The sequence below is a fragment of the Idiotropiscis lumnitzeri genome, chromosome 2 (assembly GCF_059441095.1).
Source record: "Idiotropiscis lumnitzeri isolate Australia: NSW breed Sydney's pygmy pipehorse chromosome 2, RoL_Ilum_1.0, whole genome shotgun sequence".
NCBI lineage: Eukaryota > Metazoa > Chordata > Actinopteri > Syngnathiformes > Syngnathidae > Idiotropiscis > Idiotropiscis lumnitzeri.
The window spans coordinates 9,318,981-9,335,361 of NC_142392.1; the positions used below are offsets into that span (position 1 = coordinate 9,318,981).

Below are 16,381 nucleotides of genomic sequence, written 5' to 3' on the forward strand. Positions count from 1 at the left end.
AGTCAGTATCCATTTACAATCTAGGACTATGAGGCTATGATATATATAATACCAATCTATCGGCGGAAAGAACGTAAAGCGCTGGTGGAACACTCGCACCAGGAAAAGGGAATAACTGTAGAACGAAAAACGCTTGCAAAAGGCAAGGAATGACTGACGAAAATTGTTTACCACGGAAGGCTAAGAGGAGACCAATCATCGACAGAAAAAGAGAACAGAAAACGAGCTGATCTGTAGCTGATAACGAAATGAAAGAAAAACGCGACAACAAGAAACACTTGAACAAGATAACGATCGAAGTACGGGAGCATGAGCAAGTAGGATAACAATCCGACGCCAGGTAGTCAGTGTAGGTGGATTATATAGTGAGTGTAATCAGTGAGTGAATGGGAATCCGGTGCGGGGCTGGTGGGCGCGTCTCGCAGCAACTGACGGCATGGCGCGGGACGATCGCTGGAGGAACGCCCACACAGCTGAAAAAACAAAAACACACGCGGCACGGATCATGACAGTGAAATGAAAGGTGGCATTCTTCATTTATTTATTTATTCATTCATAACTGACAGCCTCGCGCTCCGCTCGTGCCCGGGCGGAAGAGGTGCTCCTCTTCGGCTTAATTGTCACGCATGCCGGACCTGCTCCCCCGAAGCGTGTCTCCGTTCGGTTGAACTCGGTTTCATTTGGCCCCGCTCGTGCCCCGGGCGGAAGGTGCTCCTCTTCGGCGTAATTGCCACGCACGCCGGCCGGCCTCCTCCGGAGCTCTCGGAGCTCTCGTACGGTCCCGAACGGAGCGAAATGTCGCCCCGCTCGTGCCCAGGCGGAAGGTGCTCCTATTCGGCTTAACTGTGACGCACGCCCGCCCTCCTCCTCCGGAGCTTCCATTCGGTTATACTTAGGGCCCGCTTGGCACCGCCTGTGCTCGGGGAAGGTGCTCCTCTACGGCTTAACTGTGACACGAGCATGCCCTCCTCCCCCGGAGCTTCCATTCGGTTAAACTTAGGGGCCGCTTGGCACCGCCCGTGCTCGGGGAAGGTGCTCCTCTACGGCTTAACTGCCACGCACGCCGGCCGGAGCTCTGGTACGGTCCGAACCGCGCGGAACGTCGCCCCAAATCGTGCCCGGGGGAACTTGCTCTACTTCGTCCACTCTCTTCTTTGTCCACTTTCTTCTTCGTCCACTCTCCTCTTCTGCGCACGCCGGCCGTCTAACCGCTCCAGCGCCCCCTCGTGCCGCTCGGCGAAACTACAATGTCCCCGAATATTTTTTAGACCCGCGAAGCACTGAACCCGCGAAAGGTGAACCGCGAAGTAGCGGGGTATTACTGTATTTGACAAAATGATAGTTTTTCCAAAGTGAGATTCTGCTTAGCAACAAACCCCAAACACTTGATAGAGCTCAACCTAGAAAGTGTTTTTAGCAAGTCAAAAATTTATTCAGAAAGTGAAATATTAAATGTATGTGAGGGGATATTTGAAGAGTTTGAGTTTTGTTCAATGGACCATACATATACGAGCCAGCCAAACACAGCGAGAAAATCAGCGCTGACTCCAGTCGCTATCAAGTTGCCAACTCCTGACATACCAAAACCTTTGAGAGAAACTGAGACTGCTTGCGTTTCTCTTTCTGGTTCTTTTTCGAGTTCAATTTCGAGTTCAGTTTTTCACCTTTTCACAGCGTAATGAAGGCCAGTTGAGCAAGTGGAACAAGTGATTTTATTGATGATTGTGCAAGGCAGCAATTTCATAAGCACAGTTTCTTCTCACACCTTTTCCATTAAGTACGATTAAAAAGACAACTGAAAAGCATAACGTTAACAAATGTTGTTCTAGGCAAAGGCAATTAATTTTATTTATAATGTTTGATGTGAACACACAAAAAAACTCATCCTCACTCAGACACAATGGTTCTTCTGGCACTGATCACATTGGCTTTGTGTCAATAAAAGATCTTTGCAAAATTCAATTTTATCATATTTTATTGAAAATCACATTCACATCTTACCACAAAGAGTCGGTTCCTTCAGTTTTTTTTGTCATTTTTTAAGCTTCAAGCATCGCTGCTTTTGTCACCAACACAATTGTGTCTCTCAGCACTATGTTTTGTGGAGAATGTTTTAGCACAAACGCTGCAACTGAATGGCTTGTCTCGACTGTGTGTTCTTGTATGGCTTGTTAAATTCGACTTTTGAGAGAAACTCTTGCCACAAACTGAGCATGAAAAAGGTTTTTCTCCACTGTGTGTTCTTGTGTGCATTTGTAAATGTGACTTTACAGAGAAGCGTCTACCACAAACTGAGCAGGAAAAAGGTTTTTCTCCAGTGTGCTTTCTTGTGTGGCTTATTAAACTTGCCTTTATAGAAAAGCTTTCACCACAAACCAAGCAGGAAAAGGGTTTTTCTCCAGTATGTGTTGTTGTGTGTTTTGTTAAACTTGACTTATCAGAGAAACTTTTGCCACAAACTGAGCACGAAAAGGGTTTTTCTCCACTGTGTGTTTTTGTGTGGCTTGTTAACGTTGACTTGACAGAGAAGCATTGTCCACAAACTGAGCAGGAAAAAGGTTTTTCTCCACTCTGTGTTCTTGTGTGGCTTGTTAACGTTGAGTTTTGAGAGAAGCTTTTACCACAAACTGAGCAGGAAAAAGGTTTTTCTCCACTGTGAGTTCTTGTGTGGCTTGTTAACGTTGACTTTACAGAGAAGCATTTTCCACAAACTGAGCAGGAAAAAGGTTTTTCTCCACTGTGTATTCTTCTATGTTTTGTTAAAGTTGATTTTAGAGAGAATCCTTTGCCACAAACTGAGCAGGCGAAGGTTTTTTCTCCACAGTGCGTTCTTATATGTTCTTTTAAACCTGACTTTTGAGAGAAACTCTTGCCACAAACTGAGCATGAAAAAGGTTTTTCTCCAGTGTGTGTTTTTATGTGACTTGTTAAATTTGACTTTAAAGAAAATCTTTTGCCACAAACTGAGCAGGAAACGTTTTTTTCTCCAGTGTGTGTTTTTATGTGACTTGTTAAATTTGACTTTAAAGAAAAGCTTTTGCCACAAACTGAGCAGGAAAAGTTTTTTTCTCCACTGTGTGTTTTTATGTGACTTGTAACATTTGACTTTCCAGAAAAGCTTTTGCCACAAACTGAGCAGGAGAAAGGTTTTTCGCCACTGTGTGTTCTTGTGTGTTCTGTTAAACTTGCCTTTTGAGAGAAGCATTTTCCACAAACTGAGCATGAAAAAGGTTTTTCTCCAGTGTGTAATCGTGTATGTGTTTTTAAATTTGACTTTAAAGAAAAGCTTTTGCCACAAACTGAGCAGCAAAAAGATGTTTCTCCACTGTGTGTTCTTGTGTGAATTGTCAAATGAAACTTTCGAGAGAAAATTTTGCCACAAATTGAGCAAAAAAGAGTTTTTTCTTGACCGTGGTTTCTTGTGTGTCGTTTTAAAGACAACTTTGAGGTTAATGAGTCAGTGTGACATGCCCTTTCAGTTTTGGCTTGCCCATCATCATCATCATCATCGTCTGATGTGTCCTCATTATGTGCTTGTGATGGCCCCCAGTGGTCTTCATCACCTTCTGTTGTCACGTGATGTCTTGAGCTGCTGCTTGGAGGCTCCGCCCCTCTGTTGTCCTCACTCTCATCCTTGTTTTCATCTTCAGTCTTGATAGGGACAACGTTCACTGGTGACTTGTTGATCTCCTCCTCCTCCTTTTTGATATGAGTCAAGTCTGGCTCCTCTTTCACAGAACGGAGATCGTTTTCACTGACGTCTGGAGGACACAAAAAGACAAGCACACATTTGGTTTGGTCAAGTCAAAGCTCAGGCGGCAACTTTGTCTGATATTGTTTCTACCATGCTACCTTGACTTGTGCCTGCCGCACACAGAGCAATGCGTGCGACCCCAATTTGGACCGGACCATGGGTGTATTTAAAAAAAATTACGTCCGATGATGTCAACCTCCCTTTCTTAGCAGCACAGCTGTGATAAACGAGCATTTAAAACGGAAGCACGTTGCGGCTGATGCCCGATTTCATTCCTGACATAGTCACAGACGTTTTTGGAAGCGAGCTGAAGTTAGCACACACAGGCTATTGTGTGCGTCTGATGGAACACCTGTTGTGGGACCCTAACATATTGATGCAGACCACTGGGGGCCATCGCAACATGTCATTGATAAAATAGGAATCCTTCAAGCGAAATATGTTTTCAAGTATTTCATTTTGCATTTATGGATAGTTTCATCGTGGGTACTTTTTGCTTTCATGATAATCTGGATACCTAAAAGAATTAAAGGGGCCCTGGAATCAGAGGGGCTATTTATTGCATGATTTACGTTTGGGTTTTTTTTTTACCCAAAATGACATTTAGCCTGCTAGTACGTTCCGACATTCCCCTTTTTATATTTATAAAATATCTGTTTCTAAATAAATTTTAAAACAAAATTAACTTTTGAAGAGTCAAAATCCCTACAGATAAATAAAGCAACAACACTTTCACTCTGACTTTGGTGTTGACATATTTGAAAAATGACTGTATATATTAAAGTTATCCAATATGTATTCAAATTAGATACATCATAATATGATAAGAGTTCCCTGAATTATTTTGTAACTGCAATGATGCTTAACAGCCATCGGGTGTCAGTAATGAGTAACAAAGTAACACAAGACATCCCACTGATACATCATCAATGTCATTTGGATAAATTACCAGGAACTACGAGTTGCGGGGGAGATGCAAACCACCTGAGCCACAGGAACTTTATTACCAGGAACTAAATGTTCCTGGGCTTGTTGGTAGAAAAGGGGGTTGTGACGTTCTCCCTTTTTAAGCTCATAGTAAGCCAAAGATGCAGATGCATTCCTTGCAGCATGCGCTTGTTCACTGATGAGATCCGTGCAACCCTGGATGGATGCATTCAATGTATTTTAAATGTTTGGATGGGGTGAAACTCCGCACATGTGCACAAAACAGTGCAGAGCCACCGGAGGTTCATTGACCGAGCCAGTAAAAATTTCATAAATAAGACCAATACGTACTTGATTTCTTAAAAAAACGTAATCATTTGTGTTTTATTCACGAACATTGATCAACCTCCATTGATCTTATTGCCGCAGTGTGCACAGTTTTTAGAGTCAGGTTGAATCATTCCATAAGGAAATGCTTGAACTAGATATGTCAGAGAGGTTGTCAAAAACGAGACAAGTCTGCACAAATGAATCACCCAGCCAAGATTGTCTTTGTCACTTGCGAGGAGCAGTCCGCCAAAGAGAAAAGCTTTCCCCCTCCTGTGCCGCGTTTTATTGAAGCAAAGCAAAGTAATTTGTATATGCAAACTCATAAAGAATGGAAAAACATGAACACTTTGACTTTATCACACTTCTGTTCAATGCGAGCTAAACGGTTTTCTGTCAAACACGGTTCAAGACGTGCATCGGTTTTTGTGCCTTCCTGCTAAACTGCCAGCATAGACACAACTCTGTTACCACTGAACTCACGTTTTCCTGTGTAAGAGGTCCATGTTTTTGTGACCTATTAACCCGTAAGCATAGTTTTGAAACATGATGACATGACAAACTTAATTTCTTTCACAATAATATAAAAACTTTCACAGATATAGCAAAAACAAATTGGAGAAGCTGTGGAGCAGAGCACATCAGTCAGACCCCGGGTCCACCATAGTGTCGAAATTCGGAAAATGTTCCATAACAGAGGAATTCGAAATGGGTGCTGAAACACCACACCCTGCAAGTGACATGGAGTATTCTACATCTGAAATTAACTCTGCCAACCGTCTTCACCAATGGGCCTAAATCTTTAGTATGATGATGCGCACCGATAGTTAATGTGATTTGTGGCTCAGCGAACAGAGACAATTCATACCGTTTCCTCTGCTCTGGGGCAAGGCACACATGCGAGGCAGCACCGGTAGACATCACAAATACATAATCCTAATTCAAGATGCGCTTCTGACCCTCGAAATTGCGTGAATACATCCTGACAAACCAAATCATCAGAACTCAGTGTTCAATGCAAAGGACCAATTGGTGGTTTGAATGGGTGGAGGCGGCTACACTACGCAGACCAGAGCAGGAACAGGATGTACCACCCGCGGGAGGATGGAGACCCTGGTCTCAGAGCTGCCCAGTCTACTGGAACGGAGGACAACTTATGCTTCCCCGCCGGATGTGCACAGTCAAATTCAGTCCCACTCGAATTCCAGTGTTTCACAGGTGCGGAATCGGTCCACGGCAGTGACTCGGCCAATCTCAAGAGTCCCACAAGCGTGACAGTGTTGTTGCTCATTGGGATATGCAGAAGAAGCTTGCAAAGCATGGAATATCTTGTTCCACCATCAAAAACTGTTGTCCATCAATCGTCACCGGAATGCCAAGACTTGCCGGTCCTTGAATGCTGAGGCTCTGCGGGCACCCCTATCGTGGAATGTGGTCCCAATCGGGTTGAGGCATCAACTGTGCGTTTGGAAGCCATAGAAGCGTTGTCGGAGGGGGTAGCGGTGGCGCCCCGTGCTAGTGGAGCTCTTTGTGACAGGCATGGCGCTGGACCACAGGCTGACACATTTCAGGAAGTGGCTCGGTTTGGACCGCTCATCACCCAGTGACACCACATCCCACAGCAAGAGCACGTCCCACTCACAACCCATGTCTATAACCAGCCCTACTTCTGTTACGTGACCTTGTTGACTGGCCGGTGCGGACAACAATCCTGCTGTGGCACTGCGTCACCAGAACCTGGCCCAGGAGCAGCGGAAACGTTAAGAGCAGACGCAATGGGAGCTGCATGCGTCGGCTGCTGCATTAGCTGCTTCCCCCCTGTTTTATTTAATTTTTTTTCCCATATTCTTTTTTCCTTTCCGGGTGAATTAGCACTCTTGTCCCTCTGAACCCGCAGGTGTAACAATTCTTTTTCTCCATCCAATACAATATTTTCTTTCATCGATGCAAAAATGGGGGTTCTACTCATACTGATGAGCAGTTTCTCATTGACGGACTGTTCCGCATGATGTCAGTAACAGGGAGGCGCACGCCCTCGAGGACGGCCACCCGGCACAGTCAACTACTACACGCCAGATCCGTGGTCCACAAAATCGACGACCTGGGATTACAAATCCTGGGAAACCGCTATGTGCGAGATAGCAGTGTGATCGTCGTCACGGAATCCTGGCTGCACGCAGACGTCCCCGACGCTAGCATCCAGCTGGCCGGGCGCTCGCTACATCGCGCGGATCGGACGAGGGACACCGGTAAGAGAAGGGGCGGGGGGCTCTGTGTTTACGTGCATGAGAACTGGTGCGGCGATAGCACGATCGTCGAGAAGCACTCTTCCCCCGACATCGAGTCTATGTCCGTTAAGTGCCGGCCTTATTTTCTCCCGAGGGAGCTAACGGTAGTGATTGTCACGGCTGTTTCCATCCCTCCCGACGCTAGCACTAGCACGGCGCTCTCGCAGCTCACGTGCGTCATCAATAAACATCAGCGGGCCCACCCTGATGGCGTTCACGTAGTAGCGGGAGACTTTAATAAGGCCAATTTAAAGACCCTACTCCCAGAGTTTCACCAGCATGTCAAGTGCTCAACGAGGGGAGACAACACTCTCGACCATGTGTACTCGAACATCAAGCACGCATACAGAGCCCTCCCACTCGCCCCCCTCGGCCAGTCCGACCACCTGTCCTTGCAGCTCGCACCTGCGTACACCCCTCCCAGGCGCAGATTCAGGTCCACCACAAAGACTGTGAAAACCTGGCGTGACGACGCCATGAGTGAATTACAGGACTGCTTTCAAGACACAAACTGGGACCTCTTTGATCATCAGGACCTTGATGTCGACACACATGGACTACATCAAGTTCTGCATGGAAACTGTGTCCCTACACAGGACTATACGGACCTTCCCAAATGCGAAGCCCTGGATGTCCAGCAGGGTTCGTTCTCTCCTCAAGGCCCGTGACGATGCCTTCAGGTCAGGCGACAAAGCCCAGTACAGGGTGGCTCGTGCTGACCTGAGCAAAGGCATCAAGCTAGCCAAGGCAAACTACAAGGGGAGGCTGGAGGCCCACCTTGCCAGCAACAGACCACGGGAGGTGTGGCAGGGTCTACGGAGCATCACCAACTTCCGTGGCAGCAGCACGACCTCTGTAGACCCGAGTGCATCGCTGGCAGAGGAGCTTAACTGCTTCTTCGCTCGCTTTGACTCGCCCCAACCGTCACACCCCCGCACTTCATGCTCCAACTCCCCCCCCACTCATCGTAGAGGAACACGATGTGAGGCGCGCGCTCCTGGCGGTCAACCCCAGGAAAGCTACTGGACCCGACGGAATACCAGGCAAGGTCCTCAGAGCATGTGCCCACCAACTGTCACATGTTTTCTGCAGGATCTTCAACCGCTCCCTGGCTCAGGCAGTCATCCCCTCCTGCTTGAAAACTTCCACCATTATTCCTGTCCCCAAAAAGTCACCAGCCGTCCACCTGAATGACTACCGTCCTGTTGCTCTCACACCAGTCATTATGAAGTGCTTCGAGAGGCTGGTTCTCCAGCACATCAGGGACTGCCTTCCTCCCACTCTGGACCCCTACCAGTTTGCATACCGGGCTAACAGATCCACTGAGGACGCCATCGACACTGCTCTGCATGTTGTACTGGGCCACCTGGAACAACAGCAGAGCTATGCAAGGATGCTCTTTGTGGACTACAGCTCGGCATTCAACACGATCATCCCAGACATCCTCGTCGCCAAACTGGACATTCTCGGCCTCTCTGCCCTCACACGCATCTGGATTAAGGACTTTCTGACCAACAGACCCCAGACTGTGTTGCTCGGCCCCTACACGTCCTCCACCCGCATGCTGAGCACCGGTTCCCCCCAAGGATGCGTGCTGAGCCCTCTCCTGTACGCCCTCTACACCTACGACTGCAGCCCGGCCCACGGCAACAACACCATCGTCAAGTTTGCTGACGACACGACAGTGGTCAGTCTGATCTCGGAAGGTGACGAGACAGCCTACAGAGAGGAGGTAAAGAGACTGACAACTTGGTGCAAGGACAACAGACTGCACCTTAACTCTGCTAAAACAAAGGAGATTGTCGTCGACTTCAGGAGGAACAAGACGCTGCCACCCCCCCTCTGCATCGAAGGCGTGTGTGTAGAGAGGGTCCACACGTTCAAGTTCCTGGGAGTACAGATCTCCGATGACCTTTCTTGGACTCACAACACCACAGCAGTGGTAAAGAAGGTCCACCAGCGTCTGCACTTCCTCAGAGTCCTCAGGAAATTCAACCTGGACAGGAAGCTGCTGCTGGCCTTCTACCACTCGTCCATCGAGAGCCTGCTGACATACTGTGTCTCCACCTGGTACAGCGGCTGCACTCAGGCGGACAGAGTGAGGCTCCAGAGGACAGTCAAAACAGCGCAAAGGATTATTGGCTGCCTTCTCCCCTCACTGTCGGACATCTACACCGCCCGGTGCCTCAGAAGGGCTCTCAACATCGTCAAAGACAATACCCACCCAAACTCACACCTGTTCGACCTGATGCCCTCTGGCAGGCGCTACAGATGCATCAAATCGAGGACCAATAGACTGAGAAACAGTTTCTTTCCGAGAGCCATCTCCATTCTGAACTCTCACACACACACGAAACCACCCTTACCTTGCAGAACAGCATTGTGATGTGTTTTTATATACCCTATTCAGTACTAAATTCCATTGCACTCTCTTATTTATTTATCTAATTTATATATTTGTCTGTATTATTGTTGTATTGCACTGGAGAGGGGAGCCCTCTAATCTCGTTGCACACTTGAGTACAATGACAATAAAGGGATTTCTAATTTCTAATTCTAATTCTAACTATAATTAAGCTATTCTTTTTTTAACTTACTAATACAGTGATTCTCAAATATTGGGGTGCGCCCCCCTAGGGAGGCGCGGTGCGATGCTGAGGGGGGCGTGTGGGACCCTGGGGAACATGCTTTTTTGCATGGTTTTGGGACCAAAAAAGGCGATCTCAGACAACCGGAGTTTGAGCTTGTCAAAGCTGTTTGTGCCCCGAGTTCATGCAGTACTGATTAACAAAAAAAAAAAAGCGTCGCCCCGTCGCTCGTTGACCCGGAAGTGATTTCTTTCGCCGCTCCTTAAATGCCCCGCGCCAAGCTATCTTGCGCCGCAGCAGAGCGAGCAAGGAGACGCTAAGCGACCTAATCGCTAAATTTAATTGCTTCGATGGACGCTCGACTTTGAAAAGAAGTCTGACTCAAACCGCGTTCGGGCGGAGAGCCAGCAGCTATGAAACGTTGTATTGCAACCATTACGTATCCAAAAAAATAAGACGATGGCAACGTGAGCAATTTAGCAGACGCTCTCAGGCTGGAACACGGAAATGGCTGACGTCATCAAAACGAAGCCGTTTGACGTCAATCAGATAGTAAACATAAAAAAAATGTATCGTCAACAGATTAAAACTGTTGCTTTATGTTATTTATATAGAATTTTTGTTTGAAATCCCCCTGGCTCTTTTTGTCTTTTCTATCTTATCTATGTATTAATAACTGTTTGGTTTGTTCATGTTAATAAAGTAAAAAAAAACTAAACAAAAACGTATAGTAAATATTTATCATCCCATCAATATTCGCACCACAGAGTGCTGAGTTTCGAGATCCTCACAATAGTCGTTCTCAAAATGATATATTTTTTTATCAATTTAGCTTTGTTAAGGGATATTTTATTGAGAATCCAACATTAATATACAAAGAACATGTACATTAGAACGAAATGTAAAAACAATTGTGGTGGGGGGGCGCAAATTTATTTTCTTCTTGGTAGGGGGGGCGTGACAGGAAATAATCGAGAACCACTGAACTAATATAACCCCGTTTTCCTCAACCAATGAGTCAGTATAATTTGAAGTGGAATATCCGCAGACTAAAAATTTGTAATTTAATTTAAATCAATTTACTGTATATCAAAAGTCCCCTCGTAACATGATAATTCATCATATTCCTGTCATTTCCATCTCAAAATGTCGTTCCATTAATTGAATTACCCTTGTACATCCGTCGCCAAACTGAAGTATGGAACATTAGATGTTTGGTTTTTATCGTTTTGCATGACCCTTAACCTTGCATGTTCTTTTTCAACAAAATTGTATCTTTTTTCAGTGTTAACGTTTTCATCACTCAGGGTTTTTCCGTGTTGACAAATCACATTCCACGGAACATGCATTCATTCTTTTATGATCTTAGATTTCTCTATTTAAATCACCGCTTCTTGCAATGAAGATTAATTTCACCCCAATGATTATGTAGCCAATTATCTTTCTCATTCTAATTTTGCTTTAGTTATTATCCAAAATTTTAAACATATTTTTTATGCTGCATCTTTCAATGCACACTAGGACGCACACGCGTTAGTTGAACTGATAAAACGGAATATTAATGCAATCACATACGGCTTTTAGAAGGGGCAAGTCGGCACTGGTTTATAACTATCACCCCTTATCTCCTGCGTGGGGGCTGCCTGACTTCCTGGTCCCACAGTAGATGGTAGCCAGGTTTTTGATTTTGTGTGGCCTTGACCAGAACGCGAGTAATCACAGGGTACGCATCTGAACAGCGTAGTCGAACCGGCCCAGACTTAATGCATGACTATTGCTACGTACCAGCGAAACCGTCGGGCGCTCCACACAACGGTACGCCTCAATCCTTACTGTGTTCCATGCCACAAAGTGCTCAATACGATACGTGGAAGCGCGCTTCTCTTCATTATTTCTATCTCCAGCTCATAATTTTCCTGCCAAAATTTACACCGTGGCCAGGGTCTGTGCTCAAACTGAGCTTATTCACGACTATGTTGTCTATAGCGATAATTTTACACTTCTTATTTCTCATCTCTTTAAGCACTAGACCTTTCTTTTCTTTATCTTCTGCACATTTCTCCCCATTTACTTAGTTCCTATCATCATTTTTTTTCATTTATTTATTTATTTTTTTATACATTTTCTAATGTTCTTTCATAGTGCGGTTACTTTGGCATCTTTGAATGTCTTAATCATTATAGAGGCCTCTTGTTTAAACAATAATTGAAACTAACACAGGGACATTTTCCATGACCAATCAGCCAGCAGACCCACACGCACAAACTCTCTTTAACGGCCCCAAAAGCCCCGACCGCTTGGACACAGGCGCACAACACCCATTGTGAGTAAAAGCATCTCACCGAAAGTTCAGCCGGTCGGCTGTTGAACGCCTGCGCCCCAGCACCCTTGAGACCCTCAATGGAGCAAAATGCCAAAAATTAGGTATATTTTGTTGTTGATGTGTGGGTCTGGCTCAGTTTCCCTCCGGACAGGTCGCCGAGCATGGCAGAATTGGTGATGGAAAAAAATTCTCTGACACAGCCATTTTGGTTGGAAAGAGATTTTATTCTCGTCACATGCTGATGTCAAAAGAAGTCTCCCCAAAAAGAAAAAAGGGAAAGGTGTCCCCTCTCTCCAGCCTTCCCTTCTTATAGGGAATGGCCACACCTGACATGAATATTGAAGGATTGTATTACGATTGCTGGCATTATTTTAAACACTTACGGGACAGAAGGTCAATTATTTAATTTAGCAGGTTCATATTTACTGAATATGTTAAACATTGATTGAACAAAAAGCATTTATCAAATGAAAGTAGAAGTACAGTGCATCGATAAGATTGACTGGGATTGTAGTCATGATGTTTACTGATGCATTCATATGCTAAATTTATATGACTTAGTTTAAATGGAAGACCTCAAAATTGCACACAGTATTTTCATGACCCACACTCTCATTCAGAACAAACAGATTCAGTCTGCTCAGGTCAAACTGATGACAAATCAGATAGCACTTCATGGACAAATACGACGAAACACATTCTCCACATAGGCCATCGAAGATTCAAACACATCAAGTTGGGCCGGGGAGGACGTCACAGGGATGCTATCAAGAAGACCCAAAAATATAATTTGATCTGTGAAAACATACACCACACAATCTGCACACTGACGAGATTACAGGGGAATGTGAGCAGGAGATACGGAGAGACTGCCGCCTGCCTGAGAAGGTCAGCCTTGGACGTGAAACGTGGACGGGGGAGGGGGCAAGGACGACCGATTCAACCTACATGACCCTTGACATAGAAAACCTAGAAAATGTGAGGCTGGGCTGAGATCAGCGCGCCATTTTTCGATTGTACGCGTCTGAGTACAGTTTCTCGTCAGAATAAGAAAAAGCCGCCCAGATACTATTTCCTGAACTCCAGAAATCGAAGAAACTAAAATATCGGAACTCTAATCAGTTGTTGTTGAGTCTTTATTTGACCCTATTCTTCTTGAGTACAAAAAACGAACACGCATTGGAGTAAGTTTGGCTTTGAAGATTCATTTACTAAATGTTTCTAATTTTCTCAGTGGCTCAACTCCAACAGTGGATATAAAAATACACTACATCTGTCAGCATAGTTTTGAAACCTGACATGACAAACTTAATTTCTTTCACAATGTATAAAAACCGGAATATATAAAATGTTAAATAATCAGTTCACATTTTTAAACAGGGAAAAAAAACACGGAGTTTACCCCCCACTAATGGTTATTCTTTGGTATTTATTTTCTGCACTGATTTCATTTGGCATAAACAAATGTTCAGCAAACTGGCAAGTAAAAGGCAACATTTAAAAATAAAACGGCAATAACCTTGAACACATTTCCCCAAACAACTTAATGTTGGGATGCATATTTTTAACGATAGAAAGTCGTTCTTTACAAAGCAAATGAGAGTAAGACGTGTACAAACCTGCTTTGAGTGGCACAACACGAGGCTGGTTGCAAACTTCAGCAGTTGAAGATGTTGCTCGTTCTCTTCTTTTATTCTACAAAGTTCCTCTTTGTACTTGGGTGTCGTTCTAGCACACATTTTCAAACGCCAATCTCAACAAATCCGCACTTGATCTCTGCTTGGCGATAACTCGTGTGCTTCTCTTTGTTCGACAAGACGAATGAAAGATGGCGTCGTTTTTCAAAGTCCCACTGAAAGGATTTCCTGTTCGTCACGAAAGCGGAAGAACAGGACACACCCCGCTGTGATATGATTGGCTGCTGGCTTTGTCTTTGTTGCTGATCATGATGTAGTCGATTAAGTTCCTTGCCCGATCACCTGGCATCTTCCACGTCCATTGTCGTCGTGGGTGAACTGGGAACCATGTGTTTGTAATACAGAGGTTCCTATCGCTACACCAGTCAATGAGTCTGTCCCCGCGTTCATTTTTCTCTCCAAGCCCATGGGGGCCAACAATGTTCTCGTGTTTTTCTTCGCCTACTTTGGCGTTCCAATCACCCATAACGATGCACAGTTCCTGTGACTTACACACTTTGAAGACCTCCTCTAATTCACTGTAGAAATCGTCAATTTCTTCCTCTTCAGAGTCGGCTGCTGGTGCATAAGCGATTATCACATTTACGTTAAACGGACTAGATCGAATCTTGACTAGCATGACACGTTCCGATTTTGGCCAAACTGTTAGTAGACTGTGAGCGAGTTCTTTTGTTAGGATCACGCCCACGCCTCGGCGGCATTGCTTTCCGCCAGAATAATATACACGTTTGTCGCCTTTCTCAAAATTCCCTGCATCTTTCCAGTGGACCTCCGTGAGTCCAACACAATCGAGCCGAAGCCTGTCCATCTCCTGGATAACATTGTCTAACTTGCCGCTGATGTTAAGGCCGTTTACGTTCCATGTTGCTATCCTTGCTCCCTTGGGCCTGCTTTTCCTTCTACTTGCTCCTTTGAAAATTTTGTTGGTATGGGCCACGGTCACTGGATAACTACATCATGATCAGCAACCGTTTTCGCAATGCGGTTACAAACTCACGTGCGTACCCAGGGGCGGATTGCGGCTCCGACCACAACCCGGTGGTGGCCACGATAAGGCTGAAGCTGAAAAAACTTCGTAAGCCAAAGAGAAGTCCACGCTTCGTTCTCAGCTCTCTAAGAAACCAGGAGACCAGACAGAAGTTCCGTGAAGATGTGCTAGAGAGTCTCGGTGACTCTAACAACTGCTGGGACACACTCAAAAGTGCAATAAAAAGATCGGCAGACAAGAACATTCCTAAGGAAAATCCAAGAAGCAGACCAGCACATTGGATGACCGATGAAATCCGAGCACTTATGGTTAAACGAAGACTAGTGAAGAACAGACGTGACAATACGTACCGGCGGCTCAATGCAGAAATTCAACGTAAATGCTACGAGGAAAAGGAGCGTTGGCTGGAAGCCAAATGTCAAGAAGTAGAAAATTTACACGACAAAAACGCCAAGGAGATGTTTCGTAAAATCAAAGAAGTTGTCGGAAACAAGGGAAAATCTACCTCGATGTGCATAAAAGCGGAAAATGGCAAACTACTGACGGAGGAAGCAGAAATTGCAAAAAGATGGCAAGATTATGTACAAGACCTCTTCCACGACGACCGAATGGTAGATGAAGTCGTACAACTCGGCGAAGTCAATGGCTTACCCATCCTAAAAGAGGAGGTTTGCAATGCGATAAGGAAAGCCAAGAAACACAAAGCTCTTGGTCCAGATGAAGTTGCCACCGAAATGCTCGAAGCACTTGAGGAAGATGGGGTTGAAATCTTAACCAACTTGTTCAACAAAATCTATGATACTGGGGAGATCCCCAGTGACATGCTCCAATCAATTTTCATCGCACTACCGAAGAAGCCGCAGGCACTCGAATGTTCAGACCACCGAACGATTAGCCTCATGAGCCACACAATAAAGCTGTTACTGAAAATCATCCTGGAGAGAATTCGGAACAAAATCCGGCCTGAGATCCCAGATATTCAGTACGGGTTTGTTAAAGATCGAGGAACAAGAAATGCAATTTTTGTTCTGAGGATGCTTAGTGAGCGCTTCATCCAACACCAGCAAGTCATCTACGCATGTTTCGTCGACTACAAGAAAGCTTTCGATCGGGTGAGACACAACCCGCTGTTCGAAATGCTCAATGACATCCAGATTGATGAAAAAGACAAACGGGTACTGTACAATTTGTACTTTAACCAGACTGCAGCAGTGAGCCTACCAAGTGGTTTGACAGACTTTGCGCCAATTCGCCGGGGTGTTCGCCAGGGATGTCCAATGTCACCAGACCTGTACAACTTGTACAGCGAGGTCGTCCTTCGCGCGCTTGACGAGATCGAAGAAGGGATTCTGTGTGGTGGTCGAAGGCTTAACAACATACGTTACGCTGACGACACCGTCCTCATGGCAGATTCGGAAGAGGGGCTCCAGAAGCTCCTTGACGCACTACGTGAGGAAAGCCTACGTTTTGGACTCGAAACCAACGAGAA

The 16,381-nt window shown here is 45.4% G+C and overlaps 1 protein-coding gene across 1 annotated transcript; it reads right to left on the reverse strand.

Annotated features, from left to right (window-relative positions):
• Positions 1 to 167: 167 nt before the first annotated feature.
• On the reverse strand, positions 168 to 14,767 carry LOC148341628 (uncharacterized). Its single transcript, XM_088287900.1, has 4 exons — positions 14,761 to 14,767; positions 14,367 to 14,462; positions 2,141 to 3,644; positions 168 to 180 (listed from the first exon to the last, which is right to left on the reverse strand). Exons 1-4 carry the CDS (start codon positions 14,765 to 14,767, stop codon positions 168 to 170), a joined length of 1,620 nt encoding a protein of 539 aa, XP_088144026.1.
• Between the last annotated feature and the right edge of the window lie 1,614 nt (positions 14,768 to 16,381).